The sequence below is a fragment of the Colletotrichum navitas genome (genome assembly GCF_030913465.1).
Source record: "Colletotrichum navitas strain CBS 125086 chromosome Unknown LY79scaffold_1, whole genome shotgun sequence".
NCBI classification, from domain to species: Eukaryota; Fungi; Ascomycota; class Sordariomycetes; order Glomerellales; family Glomerellaceae; genus Colletotrichum; species Colletotrichum navitas.
Window position 1 is genome coordinate 2400704 of NW_026850547.1, and position 18332 is coordinate 2419035.

At 53.5% G+C, this 18332-nt stretch overlaps 5 protein-coding genes across 5 annotated transcripts; 2 read left to right on the forward strand and 3 right to left on the reverse strand.

Moving 5' to 3' along the window:
* Window positions 1-1346: 1346 nt before the first annotated feature.
* On the reverse strand, window positions 1347-5082 carry LY79DRAFT_503813 (cellular morphogenesis protein; the record flags this gene model as incomplete). The annotated part of the gene is made up of 2 exons (XM_060553439.1): window positions 1347-1579; window positions 1629-5082. 2 exons carry the CDS (start codon window positions 5080-5082, stop codon window positions 1347-1349), a joined length of 3687 nt encoding a protein of 1228 aa, XP_060421213.1.
* Window positions 5083-9075: 3993 nt separating this feature from the next.
* Window positions 9076-10249, reverse strand: LY79DRAFT_586020 (Arp2/3 complex; the record flags this gene model as incomplete). The annotated part of the gene is made up of 5 exons (XM_060560573.1): window positions 9076-9158; window positions 9212-9361; window positions 9417-9839; window positions 9890-10131; window positions 10188-10249. 5 exons carry the CDS (start codon window positions 10247-10249, stop codon window positions 9076-9078), a joined length of 960 nt encoding a protein of 319 aa, XP_060421214.1.
* Window positions 10250-10445: 196 nt separating this feature from the next.
* On the forward strand, window positions 10446-13643 carry LY79DRAFT_534517 (WD domain-containing protein). Its single transcript, XM_060556435.1, has 2 exons — window positions 10446-10573; window positions 10632-13643. The coding sequence occupies exons 1-2, from the start codon at window positions 10557-10559 to the stop codon at window positions 13495-13497; spliced, it is 2883 nt and encodes a 960-aa protein (XP_060421215.1). The 5' UTR covers window positions 10446-10556; the 3' UTR covers window positions 13498-13643.
* Window positions 13644-13825: 182 nt separating this feature from the next.
* On the reverse strand, window positions 13826-15707 carry LY79DRAFT_574963 (ALG8 glycosyltransferase family ALG6; the record flags this gene model as incomplete). The annotated part of the gene is made up of 2 exons (XM_060559658.1): window positions 13826-15366; window positions 15428-15707. 2 exons carry the CDS (start codon window positions 15705-15707, stop codon window positions 13826-13828), a joined length of 1821 nt encoding a protein of 606 aa, XP_060421216.1.
* A 963-nt stretch (window positions 15708-16670) lies between these two features.
* LY79DRAFT_503462 (pH-response regulator protein palC) lies at window positions 16671-18167 on the forward strand (the record flags this gene model as incomplete). The annotated part of the gene is made up of 2 exons (XM_060553398.1): window positions 16671-17843; window positions 17907-18167. The coding sequence occupies 2 exons, from the start codon at window positions 16671-16673 to the stop codon at window positions 18165-18167; spliced, it is 1434 nt and encodes a 477-aa protein (XP_060421217.1).
* Window positions 18168-18332: the final 165 nt, after the last annotated feature.

Here is an 18332-nt window from a genome sequence, read left to right on the forward strand (position 1 = left end):
GTGTACTGTCTTGCCTCTTCAATACCCCTCCATCTGCCATCTCGCACACGAGCTCAATGATATGCTTCGGCTTTCGAGGCTAGCATCGTACCGACCTCTCATTGGGAGGCTGGAGGAAGGCAAGGCGGACGGCATTGAAACCGGACGACATTGAAGTCCTGCCAGCTCATCCTCGAGTTGGCGACCACTCAACTCGAGAAAAGAGGGCAAGCTTTGTTACAAAGATAAGTGAAAATGGGGGGCGGGGGACGAAGGATGAAGGAGAGGAGAGAAAGAAACATCAGAGATGGCGACATCCTGAATTGCAGCTGAACGCAAGCAGATACAGTAATAACAGGAATGTGATTATGGCAGTGTTGGCAATGGTCTCAGACATTGTACAGGCACGTACGTAGGGCAAGACAAGGGGGGACTCAGGGGAGGAGGGGAGATGTCAACGTAGTTGAGACATACATACATACCAAGGAGAAGGAAATAATTATATAGACACTTCATCTGTAATACATACATTCCATAGGTAAGGAGAACGAGAACCAAGCTAACATGATTATCACTGAAGTGTGAACGAAGGAATACTGCTTTAGTTTAACCGTCTTTTGATTTGTCAATATTAAGCTACGTATGGCGTTAACTCGCCGTGAAGCAACTACTGTCTTTGGAGCCGAGTAAACAACAACCTCAGCTGAGGCTTTTTCACTAGAAAAAGACTTTCCTCTCTACTATTTGTCTCTGTCCCTGCTGTCCCCCAACTATGGAGAATATTCTTCCTCTCCTTTGCTAGCTCTAGAAAGACTCCTTTCCTGTCTCAACATAAGACCTTAAAATACCAAGGGGTGAAAAAGAAAAGCGGCGTTAATGATTGTTTGTGGGTTGTGTATGCGCAACCAGTCCGCTGATGAACGGAAGCTGTGTTGACTTGTTGTGTACAAGTTCCAGGAGAAGAAACATTGCTGATTTGTGACCGAGAAGAGAAGGTGGCTTGACGCACGTAGTGGTATAACTAAATATGTAGACATTAAACAAAGGTCGTGAGGGTCGTGAGGAATCGAACGCAATGCAACTAGGCGGATCACGAGGCTCTCGTTGGGGTCGCATGGCAAACCCAACTCCTCGCTCGTAGTTGGGTGAGACAACTGCCGAGTACTGTGTTGCGTATCTGTGAGAGAGCGTGTCAAGTGCCGCCGTTGATCGTCTTGGGTATGGGCTGCTGATTCTCCGTCTCCATTGGTGAAAGATGATGAACTGCGATGGTATCCTTTTCCCATGCCATGCCCGTCCAAACGCCAGAAAGCAAAACACTGGTATGAAAAAGAGACCGAAACCAGAACATTCTCCACAGTCGCTCTCTATACCGTTGGCGCACCAGGTCGACCCTTGCCAAGTGATTCAAAGAGTTCATGAGGTGGAATCCTCTGCATACCACCGCCTCGGTCATACATTGATGTTGGGGCTGGCGAGTAACCCTCTCGTTTCTTGCGTAGACGATCGAGGGCCATGCCGGCGATAACCAGGAGGAAGATGAGGGCGAGCGAGATACCGAGGCCAATAAGAACGACAAATCCGAGGGCCAAGTGATTGGCTATTTGAGGTTAGCAACTGACTCGAGGCAACGGGGGGTCCTAATTTACCGTTGTCGGAGAAGAAGTCCTCGTTCTCGGTGAAGATCCTTGAGATCGACCCAGCAGTGTTCCCACTGTTAGTAGTAAGGGCATATGGCTGGAAGGTGGTGCCGTTGAAGATGGCAGCTGACGCTGTGCCGAAGTTGGGAATGTTGAGCGAGCCCGTCATCATCAAGACCTGGTTGGAGTTCAAGATATCGGTATTGTCGTGAGATGTGGTCAGGGAGAAGACCTGAAGGCTCTTCACAATCGTACCGGGGAGGAGAGTGACTCCCGCCGAGCGCCAGGCAGTGCCGTCATACTTCATCAGGTAAACAGATCCGTTTGATGCGGTTCCGGAAACCCATAGTTGGTTACGGTCTCGTGATCCGGCTGTCAGGACCTCCACAGGGCCGGGTAAAGAAGCTTGGCCGGGGTACGCAGACCAGGCTTGGCGCTCGGGGCTGTACATTGCAAGCATTGCCGGATAGGAGCTGTTGAGGGTAAAGTTACCGCCGGCAACAAGTTGGTCCTTACTTGTCCAGATGAGCGCATGGCCAGTGCCGTCGAGATTGACACCAGGACGGTTCCAGGCTGCGAGGGACGTATCGTAGTAACAAACGCCCGGGCAGCCGAGCGCGCCAGCTGAATCGAACGAGCCAGCAATGTAAACATCGCCGGATTCAGGGCGGACCTCGATAGAGGTGACGGTAGCGTCACCGCCGGTCACGCCGGGTGGCTGAGTGCTGTTGAAGCTGGCGCTTTGCAGGTTGAGGGAAACAATACCTCGGACGTCGTTGTTGTTGACACGGCCACGTATGTTACCGCCGGCGAAGAGCAGATCACCTGTAATGGCGAGTGCAATGAAGGTCGAGCTATCCTCTATCTGAGAGCCAAGGTCGGTAATTGTGTTCGCGTTTGACCCATCAATAAGCACCAAGTTATTGGCAGAGGTGCCGTTCGCGCCTTCAGCCGTGAAGTGACCACCAAGGATGGTAATGTTGCGGTTATTGTTGTTGTAGAACGCACCGGTGACCACACCCGTAACACTGCCGCTCGAGACCGAATCGCGCTTGCTGATCGTGCGAGAGCTCGGGAACGAGGGCTTGATCTTGATAGGAAACTGGCCAAAACTCTCGGCCAAAGTGACGGCCCCGTTGGCGCTGATTGTAGCCGACGTCATAGACCCTGCATAAAGAGATCCTCCACCGGGGAGGTTGAAAATGCTAGTCGTCAAAATGCCGTTGAAGGCAGGGACGGGACCAGAGAGGTTCTGAAGCCAGTTCTTCCGAGAAGGTACCCAGACGGCGAATCCAGTGACGGGAATAGCAGAGTTGTCGCCAAATGCGTTGATCTCGCTGAAGTCACCGGTGAAGGTAATAACTGACTCGGGCTTGTTTTCATTCGTGAGGTTGATGAGCATAGGGACCACGTGGGAGACCTCGCCGTTGACACCCGAGCCAAGTGCAGTCCAGGTGTTGACGGAAATGTCGTAGACGCCGACGTTGTTTAGGCCTGCAACTGCGTTGTCTTGAGTGTTTGAAAAGATGCCGCCGACATAGAGCTGAGTGCCGTTGAGCTGCATCGCCCTGACTTCACCGTTAAGACCGCCATCGAGCGCCACAGTAGCCTCACTTGCGGTGTTGATGCCGATAACGTTACGAGCAGAGGAAGATGTAAAGTTGCCCCCTACAATGACCAAATCACCAGCAGTTGTCAGGCTGGTAACGGCAGAGCCAGAGGAGAACGATGACCCGAGCTGGTTGATCTTGGAGCTCTTGAAGTCCGTGTCCAAAGTGGCAACTGAAGGGTCAAAGTCGAATAGGCCATTTAGTCCTCCTGTAGAGTTAATGAGGGTAAACCCGACGCGCTGGGCGACAATAGTCATTTCATTTAGGTTCTGACCGGCCAATGGAGTAAGAGTAACGCTGGGCCGGAAACCGTCTGCAGAGCTCGCTTCGATGTATCCGAAGTAGATCTGGTCGTACTTGTCAAAGTTGTTGGTCTGATAGAGCGATGTCGTAAACTTATCTTTGCCGGAGGGTGACATGATACCCGTGACGTTTACCTGTCCTCGGGTCGAGCAAGTGGCGTCCTGCAAGCAGCCTGGTGTATACAGGTTGACAGAGTAGTTGCCGGATTCCTTGAGGTCCGGGAAAAAAGTGACCGAGGCAGAGTTCGTGGTAATGCTGCCGGAGAGTTTTGCAGTCAGGTACTGAGAGCTGCTCTGCAGTGAGGGTGAGGTCGACCACGGCCCAGTGGCAGTGGCAGATGACTTGGTATCACTATCGGAGCAAGCTGGGGCGTTGAAGGCGTTGACCGCATATGAGTTTATGTCATCCTCGAAGAGCTGAATGCCATTGAGGCCAGCACCGGATCCATAGAACTCAGAAATGTCGATCCTGAACGAGTTCATGCCAACAAGATTGACGAAGTGGAAATCCTGGAATTTGACACTGGTGTTGCTGCTGAGAGGACACTCACTCGTACAGGAGGCATTTTGTCCCGTTGCCGGGTCCAAGTACGTCATGTTTAGGATGCCCCCAAGAGGAAGGGCGGTGAAGCGGAATGTCTTGGTTCCTCGACCATCCTGATGAGTGTTCCAGAGTCTGAGCTTCGTGGGCTGGAAGCCGAAGCCGAACGAGGCCTGCCAGAACCCCAAGGCGTTATCGTTCAGCAGCCAAGTGTTGCCCGGGCCACCGACTCCATCCGTCTTGCAGATGATGTTACGGGGATCACTAAAGCCGGGTGTAGAGGTGGTTGAGGTTGACGTGATGTTGGCGCTTGACAAATTGATGATTTGGCCATCTGGAGTGGTGGGGGTGCTAGTGTTGCCGAGGCCAGTGAAACTACCACCGAAGACGATGTGGCCGTTGGAGGCTTTGGTAATGGACGAGATAGGGCCGTTAAAGCCAGCAAAAGGAAGGTTTGTCCAGCCATTCGTGCCCTGCCAGGCAATGGCGTTGGTTGAGTTGGCGCTCCGGAAGTTACCTCCGACATAGACCGTGTTGGCCTCTTGGTCGCAGAGCAGGGCATTAACCTGACCTGAGAGACCAGCCAGAGGCGTGATGGCGGATGTATTGGGGTTGAACAAGGCAATGCCTTGTGACTGAATACCATCCAAGCTCGTAAAATTACCGCCAATTACCACTCCCTGCATCGTCCCATCTCGGAGGGTGAATGTGCACATGTCGTGAATCGAAGCATCAGTAGAGATGACCGAAGCAAAGGCGTCATTAGGCAGCTGGGCAAGCAAGGATTCGCTTCCGTTGGTGTTGTAGGGCCTCTCGTTCTGTTCCTCAAACTGAAAGCGGGAAATGCCGTTGAAGTCACCTGCCACCCCAATCCTGCCAAGCTGAGAAAGGTCGAGGTCCACAGAGGGAACCGGGGTGAACTGAATCGCAGTCGCCAAAACAGGTGCCAGAATTGCGAACGCCAGCAAGTTCGACCGCTGATGGCGGCGGCGCGCCGAAGGCGAACGCATTGCTATCGCTGTTCAGTTGGGTGAATGGTCGGCTAGGATATGAGAATGCTGGGTATCGAAGTTTTTGGATCGGGAGTTTTTGATGATAGAAAAATCGGACTGGGTATCGCGTCGCATTTGCAGAAGTAGCCTATTTTTGGGCGCTGGCCATGGCAAGAATAATCTGTCTTGCTTCGTTTGGTCGGTCGGTGAGTCGGGAGGCGCGTCAAAAATCAGTGGTGCGAAATTAAACGGAGGCGAGAGGAGTCGAGTCGAATCGAGTCGGGTCGGAAGGTAATGATTGAGGGGGTTAAACGAGTGTGTGGTGTAGGATGAATACAAAAAGTGGAAGGAAAGAAAAAAGTTGATTCGTCGCCCAGTTCTACCGTCGGGGAAAGAGATGTTAGAACTGAGCTGCAGCCATTTGATGGCGATGGCGATGACGATGAAGAGAGAGGGAGGGAGAGAGAGAGAGAGAGAGAGAGAGAAAGAGAGGAGTGGTAAGCCAGGCCGCTGCTCTTCTCCCCCTGTTCTTTTGACTGTTTTGTTGTTTGTCGGTGGAGAGGAAGGAGAGGCTGAGCCGCCAGGCGAAATGGAGCTGGAATGGAGGTACGTGCCCCACATGTACCTGCCCGTACCTACTCAAGGGAAATTGGTGGTGACGATTTAGGTTGCACTTACCTCCTATCAAAGCACAGACACTGCTTTTTGGCAGTACGGCTACGGCTGCACAGCTGTTGATTGTGCTCAGGACTAAGTACTCTTCAAGCTGATGGCAATAAGAAGTCTAGAGATGTGAGACGAGCCAGAATAATATCGCCAAGAGTTATAATGGCCCGTTCTCTCCTTGTTTTTTTTTGTCGGTATTAGTCTGATGTCTCGGCGGAGAAAAGAATGGTCGGGAGCGAGAAAAAGGAAGTAAGCCACATCGAGTAAGTGGGTGATTGAGCAGGAAACGATGGGAGAATTCAGCGCGAATCTGTTTCGGTAAGGACTCAAGTTGTCCTTGGGCTCGAAAACGCGTGTATCACGTCGTCGATTTGGATTGATGCGTGGGCAGATAGATGCAAATTGTGGTGTGCCGTTGTAATGTCTCGTTATCGTGTTGCCTCTTGCCGTGACACGAGGTGTGTCTGTGTACCAACCCGTGTTGGCAAGGTACCAGGAGAAGGAGAGGAGAAGCCGGTGACGCCACAGAAGTGAATACATAAACTATGGCCCAAGGTTCGGCCAATCAGTGGCGTCAAGACGGACGATTTAGTGCTGTCTCCAATCTCAGTGGCGCAGGTCGTTGGATACCCTTCCCCTAGATCCAGGGGCACTAAATGTCGGTTGAACACTTCTACACACAGGCGAGGGTTCAATGTCGTGCGAGCGATCTGTCTGTTGGTGTATTGCTTTTTCGTCTTCACTTTTTTACTGGAGTAAGTCGTGTGTCCGACGTGATTGCTGAGCGTTAGAAAGATCGGCCAAATAACGAAACGGCTGGTAGGGCGTCTAATGAGGACCGAGGATAAAGGCACCACAAGTTACGAAAACCGCGTGGGTGGCTGGCTGTCAATGGGGAAATGTCAGACAAGTGTCCTGATCGCCGATGGCCGAGGACCTGATTCAACCTACAACTTTCGTCCTCAAACCTACAACTTTCGCCCTCAAACCTACCCGTGGATTGCTGCGTAGAGATTGGAAATGAGCGATAAGAGACGCTCCGCAGTGGGAATCTCGGGTAAGATGGGGCTTCAATATGTAAACGTCGAAAAGGGAGGGCAGGCCTAGAGGAAGAAAGTGCCTCAGTCACAATTGGCGCACTCAAACTTGTACACAGCTCTGGGACTCTCAGGCGCGGTAGTATACCTACATACCTAGTACCTAACGCAGTAGGTACACCAGCAGTTAGTCCACAGGGATCGATGTCAAAGGATGCTAGGGTATTGGGCGTCTCGTAGCTTTTTCCCGAGAACGAAAAAAGACCACCCTCGCAAACACTACGAGGCGCAGTCAACGTCTTTGGGTAGCACTGTCAGGAAACAGATCGGCCTTTCCAAGGTATTGGTTTGGGGTGGACAGACGTTGAAAGGGAGGCTGTTCGTTTGCACTCAGGCTTCGTCCGTTTTCCAGCCTCCCTACGGATGGATACTTAGGTATTCTGGATCCGGGGCATGATTGATTGACGGCTGCCGTCCGTGATCTAGTGTAGGCCCCCCCCCCCCCCCGGCGCACGTTCTTCCTGCAGCAGCTAATGCAGTGTGCCAGAGTCCAGATGGCGGGACGAACGGTTGGTAGGTGGAAGGCACCGGAGACAATTTCAGGACAGACCCCAATCGAGCGCAAGTGACTGGGGCACATGTCTCTGGGGTCAAAGTGCTTTGATGCGATGAAGCGCCCTGACTGGCCCATTTGAGGTCGCACTTGCAGTAGCGTCAGGTACAGACTCGTACCACATCCCTCCTAACTAGGTAGGTACCTAGCGGGGCACTTAGACTACATAGGTACATGATATCGCACTTGGCACACGAATGATTAGTTGCCCCTCTACTTGTGTAGTTGCAATGGCTGACCCCGGGAACCTTGTCTGGTTTCCCATCTTCGCACTTGTCCGTCGGACGTCATAAGGAGCACCATGCGACAGTTAAGGGGCCTGTCTCCTTTTTGGGGCGACAACCTTCTCCCACGTTTTGGAATCATTGCCCCGGAACCACCGGAAGAATTCTGGCTCTTGCCGCATGGGACTTGACTTGCGATGAGGGTTTGGGGGGTGGGGGGTTGTTTTGGTGTCGCGGCATGGGTCAAGCTTCTGTCTCGCACCAGTTTGCCGTGCCGTCCAACTCGACGAGGGGGCTTGCTGAACCTCTTCTTCTTCAAACCCATTTCGTCTCAATACCCATCCTTGGTGGGGGTACACATCCTGGTCACTCCAACGACATTATCTTCGCCAGTTGACTCGGTCCTAGCCATACATAGCATCCGTACTTCTGTGTGACCCCTCTATTGAATGCCGTCCACGATGAATTGGTTGGTTTGCCGTCGTCTTGGAATGCGGCAGCTCCCCAAGGCTACCTATCATGGATCCACTTTGGGAATGGGCACGTTATGATGAGAGAGAAACTGAGTGCTAATGCACGCGGGACGTGCCTGGGTACGCGTCCGCCCACTTTATGGGGTTCTTGGGTCAAATTGCCAATCTGCAGTGCAGAGACAAAAGCAGTACCGCACCTGGCCACACAAACGAAACAACCCAAATTCTCCCCTACCCAACTCATCTTGTGCGTCTGACTGTACCCATGTGAAGAAGTCACACTTCACGGACGGGAGCCAACAACGGATGTGTGCTCCATTCCGTTTGAAAGAGATGGATATCAGTTCTGGCATATCTCGACATTGGACGGAAAGCCGTGCATCTCCACCAAATTTGAGCTTGACTCGCACGTCTCTGTTTGCTCGCAGTCTGTCACCTCATCTTTTGCCCCGTGTGACAACCGATACATATCATGTGGTTTATACTATGTAGCTTCGCTTGAGCCATCGATTATGCAGCCTATTTTGCCGGCACGAGGCGCAAGAACCCCATCGAGTGGGTACGTCGATCCGGCACGTTGAGCTCCGGGGCGCTTGACGCTTCCTTAATGCACCGCCGTTCAACAGAGGCTTTCTTCAACTCCGTCTCATCCGCATGGCTTGAAAGGGCACGTCCGCACTTATCGTGCGTCTGATTGGACCGCTTGACGATGCCTCGAGCTTTCTAACCGCCAAGGCTGCTTGGGTTCTCACAAACGAACATGTCTCCCTACATAGGTAGTAGAGCGTGGTCATAAGTCTTTATCCTTTTCTAACAACAAAAATACCCAGGAGTGCTTGCCGGGCCAGTAAGGGAAACGTATCGGCTTGTATCGCTTCCACTGCTCAGACACCTCTCCACCCTGGCCTCTGTTTCCTGGTTACTGCTCAACCAGAGCGGCCACTACCAATTGAGTGATGCAGATGCTGCGACACGCAACAAAAATGGTCCCAGCCAGATTACGCTCCTTGAACCTTGAAGGTTCGGCCACTTGCCGTTTTGCGCTCCTTCTCCTCACTGTCCGGACGCGCGCGACGAAGAACTGCAATATGTCAGTCGAAGGCATCAGTCGACAAAAGAGCCGTCTCTTCTCACCTTGAAGGAAGTCGGCCGTACGCTTGCGCATACGCGAGTGGATGTATGCCTTGGATGCCTTGATGTGGTAGTGAAAGTAGTCACGGAAGGTCTGGATGTGAGAGATGACGTCGGGCATTCTCTGTGGTGTAAGATGGCGGGGGAAGAGAACTGCATAACGAGGTGAGTACAACAACGCCGCGGCAACAGTGTAACGACCACCTACCAAAGGTAACATATCCGATTTCACCAGTGCCAGAGTCTCTGACTCCCGGCACTCCCTGCAGCTCCAAAGGAGGGTCATTCCTGAAGAGCACCTGAGGGGCGTTCTGAATAGCTCGCCGACGAGCATCAACGAATTCTTGAATAAAGATCTTGCCGAAAACACGGTCAGTCTCCTCGCGAAATATGGTGCTGAAGATGACGGTAACACGGTCGTGACTGGCCTTGACGTAAATGGCCTCCTCCTCGCGATAGTGAATTGCCATGACTTCGCCGCCCTCGCGCACGCCCTGAGGAGCCTCCTCAGAGGTGTACTTAGATGCTTCCTCCTTCAATTTGTAGTGCTCCTCGTACGCCGCCTCGAAAGGAGCAGCCATGGCATTGCGCTTCAGCAACGCCATCTTCATAATCAGTGCTTCCCGTTCGTCTGTACTGATTGTCAGCCCATGTAGCATCAGTTATCGAAGCATAACTGACCCTTGTCCTCGGGGAGGTTCTCAAGGTCGATCATGACCGAGAAGTCATAGCCGGGCTCCGGCGGTACCACATATTGACCATATTCCCTCTGCAGCACCTGCTCTGCGCCGTACTTCACCAGATCCTTGTAGCATCTTATTTGGATCGAAAGCTGAATCTTGGTCTTCGTCTCAGGGGTCGAGATGTGGTAAATGACGCCGTCAAAGTCGGAGATGGTCTGGTCGATGTGAGCGGGAGGGGCACTGCCTTGGAAGTTAGCAAGCTCTCGAGCTTTGGCGGTGGAAACCATATGACGAACCCGGAGAACCTCTCAGTCAACACCGAATGGATGAGAACGTTCTGATAGTCGAGGAGAAGCATCGTGTCTACGACCAATTGCCCAGATGTCTCCTGCGGTGTTGTTGCGTCGTTGTTCGCTGATGCCTCGTGGTGGGGCCTGACGTGGAGGTCAGTGTCGCTGTCGGAGCTCGGTGGCTGTGATGCTCTCATGCGGGACCAGAACACCGGATATACTTCGGGCTGATTGCCCCACTCACCTGCTTATCGATAAGAGGAAACTTTTTTGGAATGAAGGTGGGAGGTTCGAGATTTTGGTGGTTGGCACTCACACCTGTCGCATAGCAGTGGCCGTTGACGAAAGGCTGTTGGCATCAAGAAATCCGCAAAAATGGTTAAGTCATATTTGTAAGTATATCAAACTGTATCTATGTTGTTTATCTTTCTAACTTTGATTTTTGCGTAGAAAGTACGAGCACAGCAAGTCCTTCGGCATTGTCGCATCCAACACGTCCAATCTCGTTTGGTCCCCCCAAGGCAGAGCTGGTAGCGGCGCCGGTCAGGCAATCGTAGCCGCGAACGAAGATGTTCTGTGCTGGGATATCAAAAAGGGCGAGCTCTTGAGCAGGTGGCGCGACGAAAGAAACACTGTGCCTGTCACCGCGATCGCGCAGAGCCAGGTTGACAAAGACGTTTTCGCGGTCGGATATGAGGACGGAAGCATTCGCCTGTGGGACAGCAAAATCGCGACGGTGATTGTTAACTTCAACGGGCACAAGTCGGCCATTACGACCCTGGCGTTCGACAAGTCAGGCGTGCGGTTGGCCAGCGGTTCCAAGGACACCGATGTTATTCTCTGGGATCTCGTGGCTGAGGTTGGCCAATTTAAGCTAAGAGGGCACAAGGACCAGGTCACGGGTTTGCAGTTCGTTGAGCCCGAAGGACAGGTTGAGGATGAGGAAAACACGGCAATGCTCGACAGCGACCCGTCCGCCGAAGGCTACCTCCTTACCACCGGCAAGGACTCCTTGATTAAGCTTTGGGACTTGTCCTCGAGGCATTGTATAGAAACCCATATCGCGCAGACGAACGGCGAGTGCTGGGCCCTTGGACTTTCTCCCGACTACAGCGGCTGCATCACGGCCGGAAACGACGGGGAGCTCAAGGTGTGGTTTCTGGACACGACGGGGCTCGCTGCATTAAAGGGACAGGTTGATGCGCCGCAAAACACCAAATTTCTCCACGACAGGGGTACGCTTTTCCGCCAAAATAAGGACAAGGCCATTGAGGTGGTGTTCCACCCGCGCCGAGATTATTTTGCAGTCCACGGCACAGAGAAGGCTGTGGAAGTGTGGCGCATCAGATCCGAGTCGGAGGTAAAGAAGTCTTTGGCCAGAAAGAGGAGGAGAAGACGTGAAAAGGCCGGCAAGGAGGCCAAGGAGGAGAGTGACGGTGCAGCTGAGAGCGGTGAGCAGGCAGACGACATCTCCACTGCAGAGGCGAGTGACTTTTTCGTCCAGTACGTTATTGTCAGGACGGGTGGCAAGGTGCGATCAGTCGACTGGGCCGTCAACAGTGGCAGCAAAGAAATCCAACTACTAGCCGGTACGACGAACAACCAGCTCGAGTACTACAGCATACCCACAAAAGAAGGATCGAAGTCGAAGAAGGATGACGTGCCCGACTATACGCGGTCGCTGGCGGTGGAGCTCCCTGGACATAGAACAGACATCCGCGCCGTGTCTCTCAGCTCCGACGACAAGATGTTGGCCACGGCTGCCAACGGAAGTCTCAAGATCTGGAACATCAAGACGCAGGCATGTATCCGGACGTTTGAGTGTGGATACGCCCTTTGCTGTGCGTTCCTACCCGGAGACAAGGTGGTTGTGGTGGGTACCAAGACCGGAGAGCTCGAACTCTTCGATGTCGCTTCCGCAAGCCTCCTTGATAGTGTTTCCGCGCACGAGGGCTCCATTTGGTCATTACAAGTGCACCCGGACGGTAGATCTGTTGTATCGGGTAGTGCAGACAAGTCGGCCAAGTTCTGGGATTTCAAGATCGTCCAGGAGGAAGTTCTGGGTACCACACGTACAACACCAAAGCTGAAGCTCGTCCAGTCGAGGACACTGAAGGTGTCAGACGATATCCTGTGCGTGAGGTACTCCCCAGACTCCAAGTATATCGCCGTCTCCCTCCTCGACAATACTGTCAAAGTCTTCTTCACCGATAGTCTCAAGCTCTATCTCAACCTCTATGGTCACAAGCTCCCCGTCCTGAGCATGGACATATCATACGATAGCAAGCTCATCGTCACGAGCTCCGCCGATAAAAACATCAGGATATGGGGACTCGACTTCGGTGACTGCCACAAGGCCTTATTCGGCCACCAGGACTCCATTCTTCAAGTGGCTTTCGTCCCGCACAACTCGGACGGCAACGGCCACCACTTCTTTAGCAGCTCCAAGGACCGCGTCATCAAGTACTGGGACGGCGACAAGTTTGAGCAGATCCAGCGTCTCGACGGCCACCACGGCGAGGTCTGGGCCATGGCTGTCGGCCATAGCGGCAACTTCCTCGTCACCGCCGGCCACGACAAGTCCATTCGCGTCTGGAACGAGACCGACGAGCAGATATTCCTCGAGGAGGAGCGCGAGAAGGAGATCGAGGAGCTCTATGAAAAGACCCTCACCACGTCGCTCGAGCGCGACCAGGATGCTGAGGACCAGGATGGCGAGGTCGGTGCCGCCTCCAAGCAGACCGTCGAGACCCTCATGGCCGGCGAACGCATCGCCGAGGCCCTCGAGATCGGCATCGCCGACCTCAACCTCCTCAAAGAGTGGGAGGACGCCAAGAAGTCGAACCCGCATGCACCAGCCCCGCAGCGCAACCCCATCTTCCTCGCCCTTGGCAACATCACCGCCGAGGCATACGTCATGAGCGTGCTGAGCAAGATCCGGGCCTCGACGCTACACGATGCGCTCCTGGTGCTGCCCTTTTCGACGGTGCCCATGCTCTTTACCTTCCTCAACCTCTTCGCCCAGCGCTCCATGAACATACCGCTGACGTGCCGCATTCTCTTCTTCATGCTCAAAACGCACCACCGTCAGATTGTTGCCAGCCGCACCATGCGCGGTATGCTTGATGGTATCCGCGCTAATCTGCGCGCTGCGCTCAAGCGCCAAAAGGATGAGATGGGTTTCAATATTGCTGCGCTCAAGGTTGTCGGCATGCAGATCCAGGAGAAGAGCGTCAAAGATTACGTAGACGAGAACTGGGATGATGGCGACAACAATCGGGCTGTCAAAAAGCGAGCCTTTGTGCAGGTTTCATGATCTCATCGGATTGGGGGCGCATGGTATCTAGGTTGCTCAAAAGGAAAAAGAGGTCAGGTGGTGTCAATAAGCATGAGGTTCCATGTTGCCATCAGTTTGCCTTAGAATGTCGAGGTGCATTCAGGGGTGGTAGAACAGCATTGTCTCATCCTTTGAAAAGTGTTTTTTATTATTCATTTGTATATGTGTACTATTCATCCACAATCTACTTGAACAAGCAATGCTTTTTCGATGCTGCTTCTTCCATCCTTATTGTTACATGGACTCTCGTTCCTAGGAGTCGTACTTTATTTATGTACACAGCCATTGCTGGCCAATTCCTGTAGTATCATTGGCTCTTTGTCTTGTTCGCTGCACTGCCCCATTTGGGCAGAACGTTACTCTGCACGCCCAACTGCACCAAGCACCAGAGGTAGCAGATACCAAAACCGACTGCTCCGATGCCAACGTTGGCAACAACCCATAGGTCAGGCTTGTCTACAGGTGGGACAATAGCCCTCTCAGCCACGTGCCAGGCAGCCATGGCGACATAAAATGCGCCGTGAAGGAGAAAAGTTGCCCATTGTCGCAACCCACCTTGGTCCTCCTGGAAGTATGCGCTGAGTGATGTGGGCGGGAGGCCGAGAAGATAGGCCCAGAGCAGAGTCAGGACAGTGTAAGGGACGCCAAGGTCCACCCGCTTGAGGAGGGGGAACATTGTCCATGTGCCTAGGATGTTGGCAAATCCAACCCAAGCCCTGACATCCCGCGACAGTCCCTGTTTGCCGGCGAGAAGCAGCGTCATAGGCATAAGAGGAAGGAGGACGCTCTTCTCATGAACCTGATAGCTGAAGAGAAAGAAACCCCATGCTGTTGTCGCAAAAGCGAGAGGCAAGAGTGACTTGCGCGGCCGGAAGAAGAGAATGAGATTGGGCGGAACAATGGACGCCAGTGTAGTCAAAAGCGCTCCGCGCTGAAGGAGATCGGCGGGATATTTACGCAACTTAATAACGACATTGAGGGCGCACCAGAAATTCGCGACCTTATCTTCGAAGAGGCCACGGGCAAAGGGGAAGATGCGATGAACCATTTGTACGAGTTGCTCGACGACCGGATAGTAGATGGCATTGGTGTCGAGGACATCGGTCAGCCAGGGGAACAGGGGCAATGCCGGCGGCGGCCCCTCATAGTCGGGTCGTGCGTCGATGCCCCGGTGAGCGTCGTAAAGGGTGCCCAGTACAAGCGGTAGGAGCAGGAGGGCAAAGGCTGCAACGGTGGCTAACGCGATGCCGATGAAGCGACCAGGTTTCAAAGGAAAGACACAGCTACCCAAGAGGAAAGAAAAGACCGAGAATGCGTAGTAAAGGGCCATCTGCTTGAAGCCGAGAGCGGCGACGAAGAAAACTGCAGACCAGAGGTAGCGGCCAGCCAGCATGCTCGACATGCTTGCCAGAACGAAGCCAAGCATGACAGTATTGTATTGGAAGTGCACATGGTCGATAAGGATCGTGGCAGGCTGCATCAAGATAGCGACGAGGGCCATCCAGGCAGTCCATGTCGGCACATTGCTGTTTCTGGCGAAGCGTCGAACAAAGATGACGGCCGCGGGGATGTAGATGAGGTATTCGGAGACGATGACTGTGGCGCGCATGAAGATCTTGAGGGTCGGGTCGTCGGATCCTCGCGAGGTGTACAACTCAAACCAGGTCGGGTCAATGAGGTTCCCGATCTTGCCGCAGAGCCAGCTATGGTAGGCCGTCAAGGGCGGGTAGTCGAGCCCCCACCATTGAAGGTCGTGGAAATACCACTGCGACACGGGAATCTGGGTTGTAATCTCCATCCAATGTCGCTGCGCCTCGTAGTCTCCGAACATGGGGGGTCTCTGGAAGCCTGCGAAGAGGACAAGTCAGTCAGTGTTTATCCAGGTCAAGCAGATGGAGGTAGCATTTACCAGAATATCCCCAGAGTCCAACTGCCCATCTAAACAACCCAACTGCCATAAGGATCAAGGGCAGAACCTGCCATTGTGATACGGAGCCTCGGGCAGGCCAAAGGAACGAAGCGAGAGGGAAGACGGGCACCTTGACAAGAGCTTCCTTTTTGAGGAGTTGGCTCTCTGTGCTGGCGTTGATAACCGTGCTAGCGTTGATAACCGTGCCAGCGCCACCATCTCCGCTGCTGCTCGTCTTCCTGCCTCTGCGCCGGGGCTTGTGAGGGGAGGGACCAGTCATTTCTCTCTCTCTCTCTCTCTCTCTCTCTCTCTCTCTCTCTCTCTCTCTCTGTGTGTGTGTGTTGCAACTCAGTCGGTGATTGATCGATTCAAGATGTGCGGCATGAAGTCCCAAGAAACATCTGTCGGGTCGCTGGGAGACAGTGGGCAGGCAAGCGTTGTCGAGCTCCTGGGGCTGCGGAAGAGTCGCAATTGAAATTCAAGGGTCCACGTCGCATCAACGAACAGCTTGTATGGTGTGTTGACCTGCTAGGTACCTAGGTAGGTGCTCTGTACCTTTGTATTGTAATTGCCTTGGAGAAGGTCCCCACATCCCCGGGCTGAGGCAGGCTCGGATCGCCAGGTACCTGCCACTAGCCGTTCACCTTCCTTGCATTGTCTCTCTTTACACATCAAGGAACTACGCAATGAGCCAGAACGTGATCTTGGACGTCTTGAATTATCTTGTGTCGTGTCATATACCTCGCAGCACCCAATTCACATCGAAAGCTGATTTCCCAGTCTTTGTGAGTCCTGCTCACGCCTACAAGTGATTCACTCCTTTTCCCCTTTCTCCCCCTACGCTTGGTCCAACCCTCATGTGCCAACCCAATTCTTATCATCATCCAAGCATTGCAGAGCAACCAAAAGGGGGGTTTTCCTCCCCTCTCTCTTTAACAGCGGCTTGGAGCTATGGATCTAGCTTGAGCTCATTGGGGCTCCCAAAGGCATCGAAGACGGGGCTCAGCTTAGTCCTTCCTCCAGGACATGGGGAATGCTGGCTTCGAAACACGTGACCAAGTCTGGGGTCAAAAGCCTAGCCTCAATTGGCTAATCCGGGACAGCTAACGTCACAAGGTGGTGTACATTCTCACTGGCAACTTTCCATGTTAGTGGACGGATAATCGTCGAATCTAAATGTCAACCAGACCTTTCTCGCCAGACCTGCCTTCTTCTCATCGATCGGTGATCAGCCCGCTCAACTATGCCTTTCCCCTTCACTCTCCCGACAACCTCGGCCTTCTCATTCTCATCTAGTTTCAGCAGCAATACTCACCCCTCACTGCCCCTCAGTTCCAGCACCTATCGCGGAGTTGTGAGAGATGCCCTCAAGAAGCACAAGCGATTACCGCCAACATCACAATCATCTCACGTCTCGACAGTCGTTGGGGCTCTGAACGGTTACATTCCTTATATCCTCGCCATTGACGCTGGTCTGAACCCAGCGACTCAGTCTGGCGACTACATTAACCTCAATACCAAGGCGCCGCCATCCATCGAATGGCGACCCACACTCTCAGATAACGCAGTGCCAGGAAGAGAGCGGTCCCGGGTGAAGATTCAGCATGTGGAACATGAAATATTCTTCACGCTTTCCACGCTGGCTAATTCGTATACATTGATCGCCCGGGCTGCTCTTCACCCATTGTATGTCGCAACACAGGCTACCTTGGGCAACCAACAACGCACAGCAGCCATCCAAACCGCGACCAAATACCTCTTAGACGCCGCATCAATCTATGACTACATAGCCTCCCGGGCGGAGAGGGTTCAGGTAGAGCCACCCTGCAGCGATGTCTCACCCTCGACCCTCCGAGCCATGTCATCTCTGGCTCTCGCCGAGGCAACCATGCTTGCGGTGTTGAAGGACGACCCCTACCCAGCCATAATCGCCCAGGACCGCAACAAGAACGACCGTGAATGGATGTACAAGGCCCCCGAGATCCCCAAGGTTCGCGCTCACCTGTTCGCGCGCCTCTGCCTCGCCGCTGCCGAGCACGCCAGCCAGGCCTTCTCTCTGTGCCAAGCCGCAGGGCGCGGCTCTAGCAAAGTCAATGAGGGAATACTCCGGTATCTCGAGGATCTTCGGAGGACGTGCCGCGCGAAGGCGTGCCGCTTTTTCGGCATTGACGCCGAGATTGGTGGCCAGGTCGGCACGGCGATTGCCTGGCTTCAGGCGGGGCTACAGGAACTGGGCGTCGAGTCCAAGTACTCGAACAAAAGCTCCGGATTCGGCCGGTTCAAGAAGGAGTGGGGCGAGAAGCGGGAGGAACGGAAGGTCGAGAAGGGAACGACATGGGGAGCGGATGGCGGTAAAGGCGAGGAGACGCGCGTGATCGAGTTCCTCGAAGGGAAATGGCATAAACTTAATGACACGGTAAGTTGCCTCTCTGAGCTCACGATTAGCTCTGGGGAGATCTCACTAACCCTCTTTTCCAAGATGAACGTTCAGATCATACCTCCGATTGGCCCTTTATTGGCACAGATGCCATCCGGCCGAGAGATGCATACTCTCAAGCCGTACCAGCCACCGATGCTGGATCGCAGCATACTGGAAGCCATGCGGGCACCGCCTGAGAGAAGTGACGACTACGGGGATGCTCTGAGCTCGGAAGATGAGGCGAAGGGTCACCCCGGACCACCTGGTGGCTATCCTGAGTCGAGACCGGAGTACAGGAGTGGAAGCACTTCATATTACTAGAGGTCGCAGTGGGCATCTGTACGCTTGTTTTAAGACCGTTAGAAAGGGCACCCGTGCTGGGACAACATCACGAAGGTTTTCTGAAAATGCTACTGCGTACGCTTTTGGGCTAACAGAGCTTCTCTCCGCCTTGAATGTAAATTCCGATTAGAGCACTGATGACCA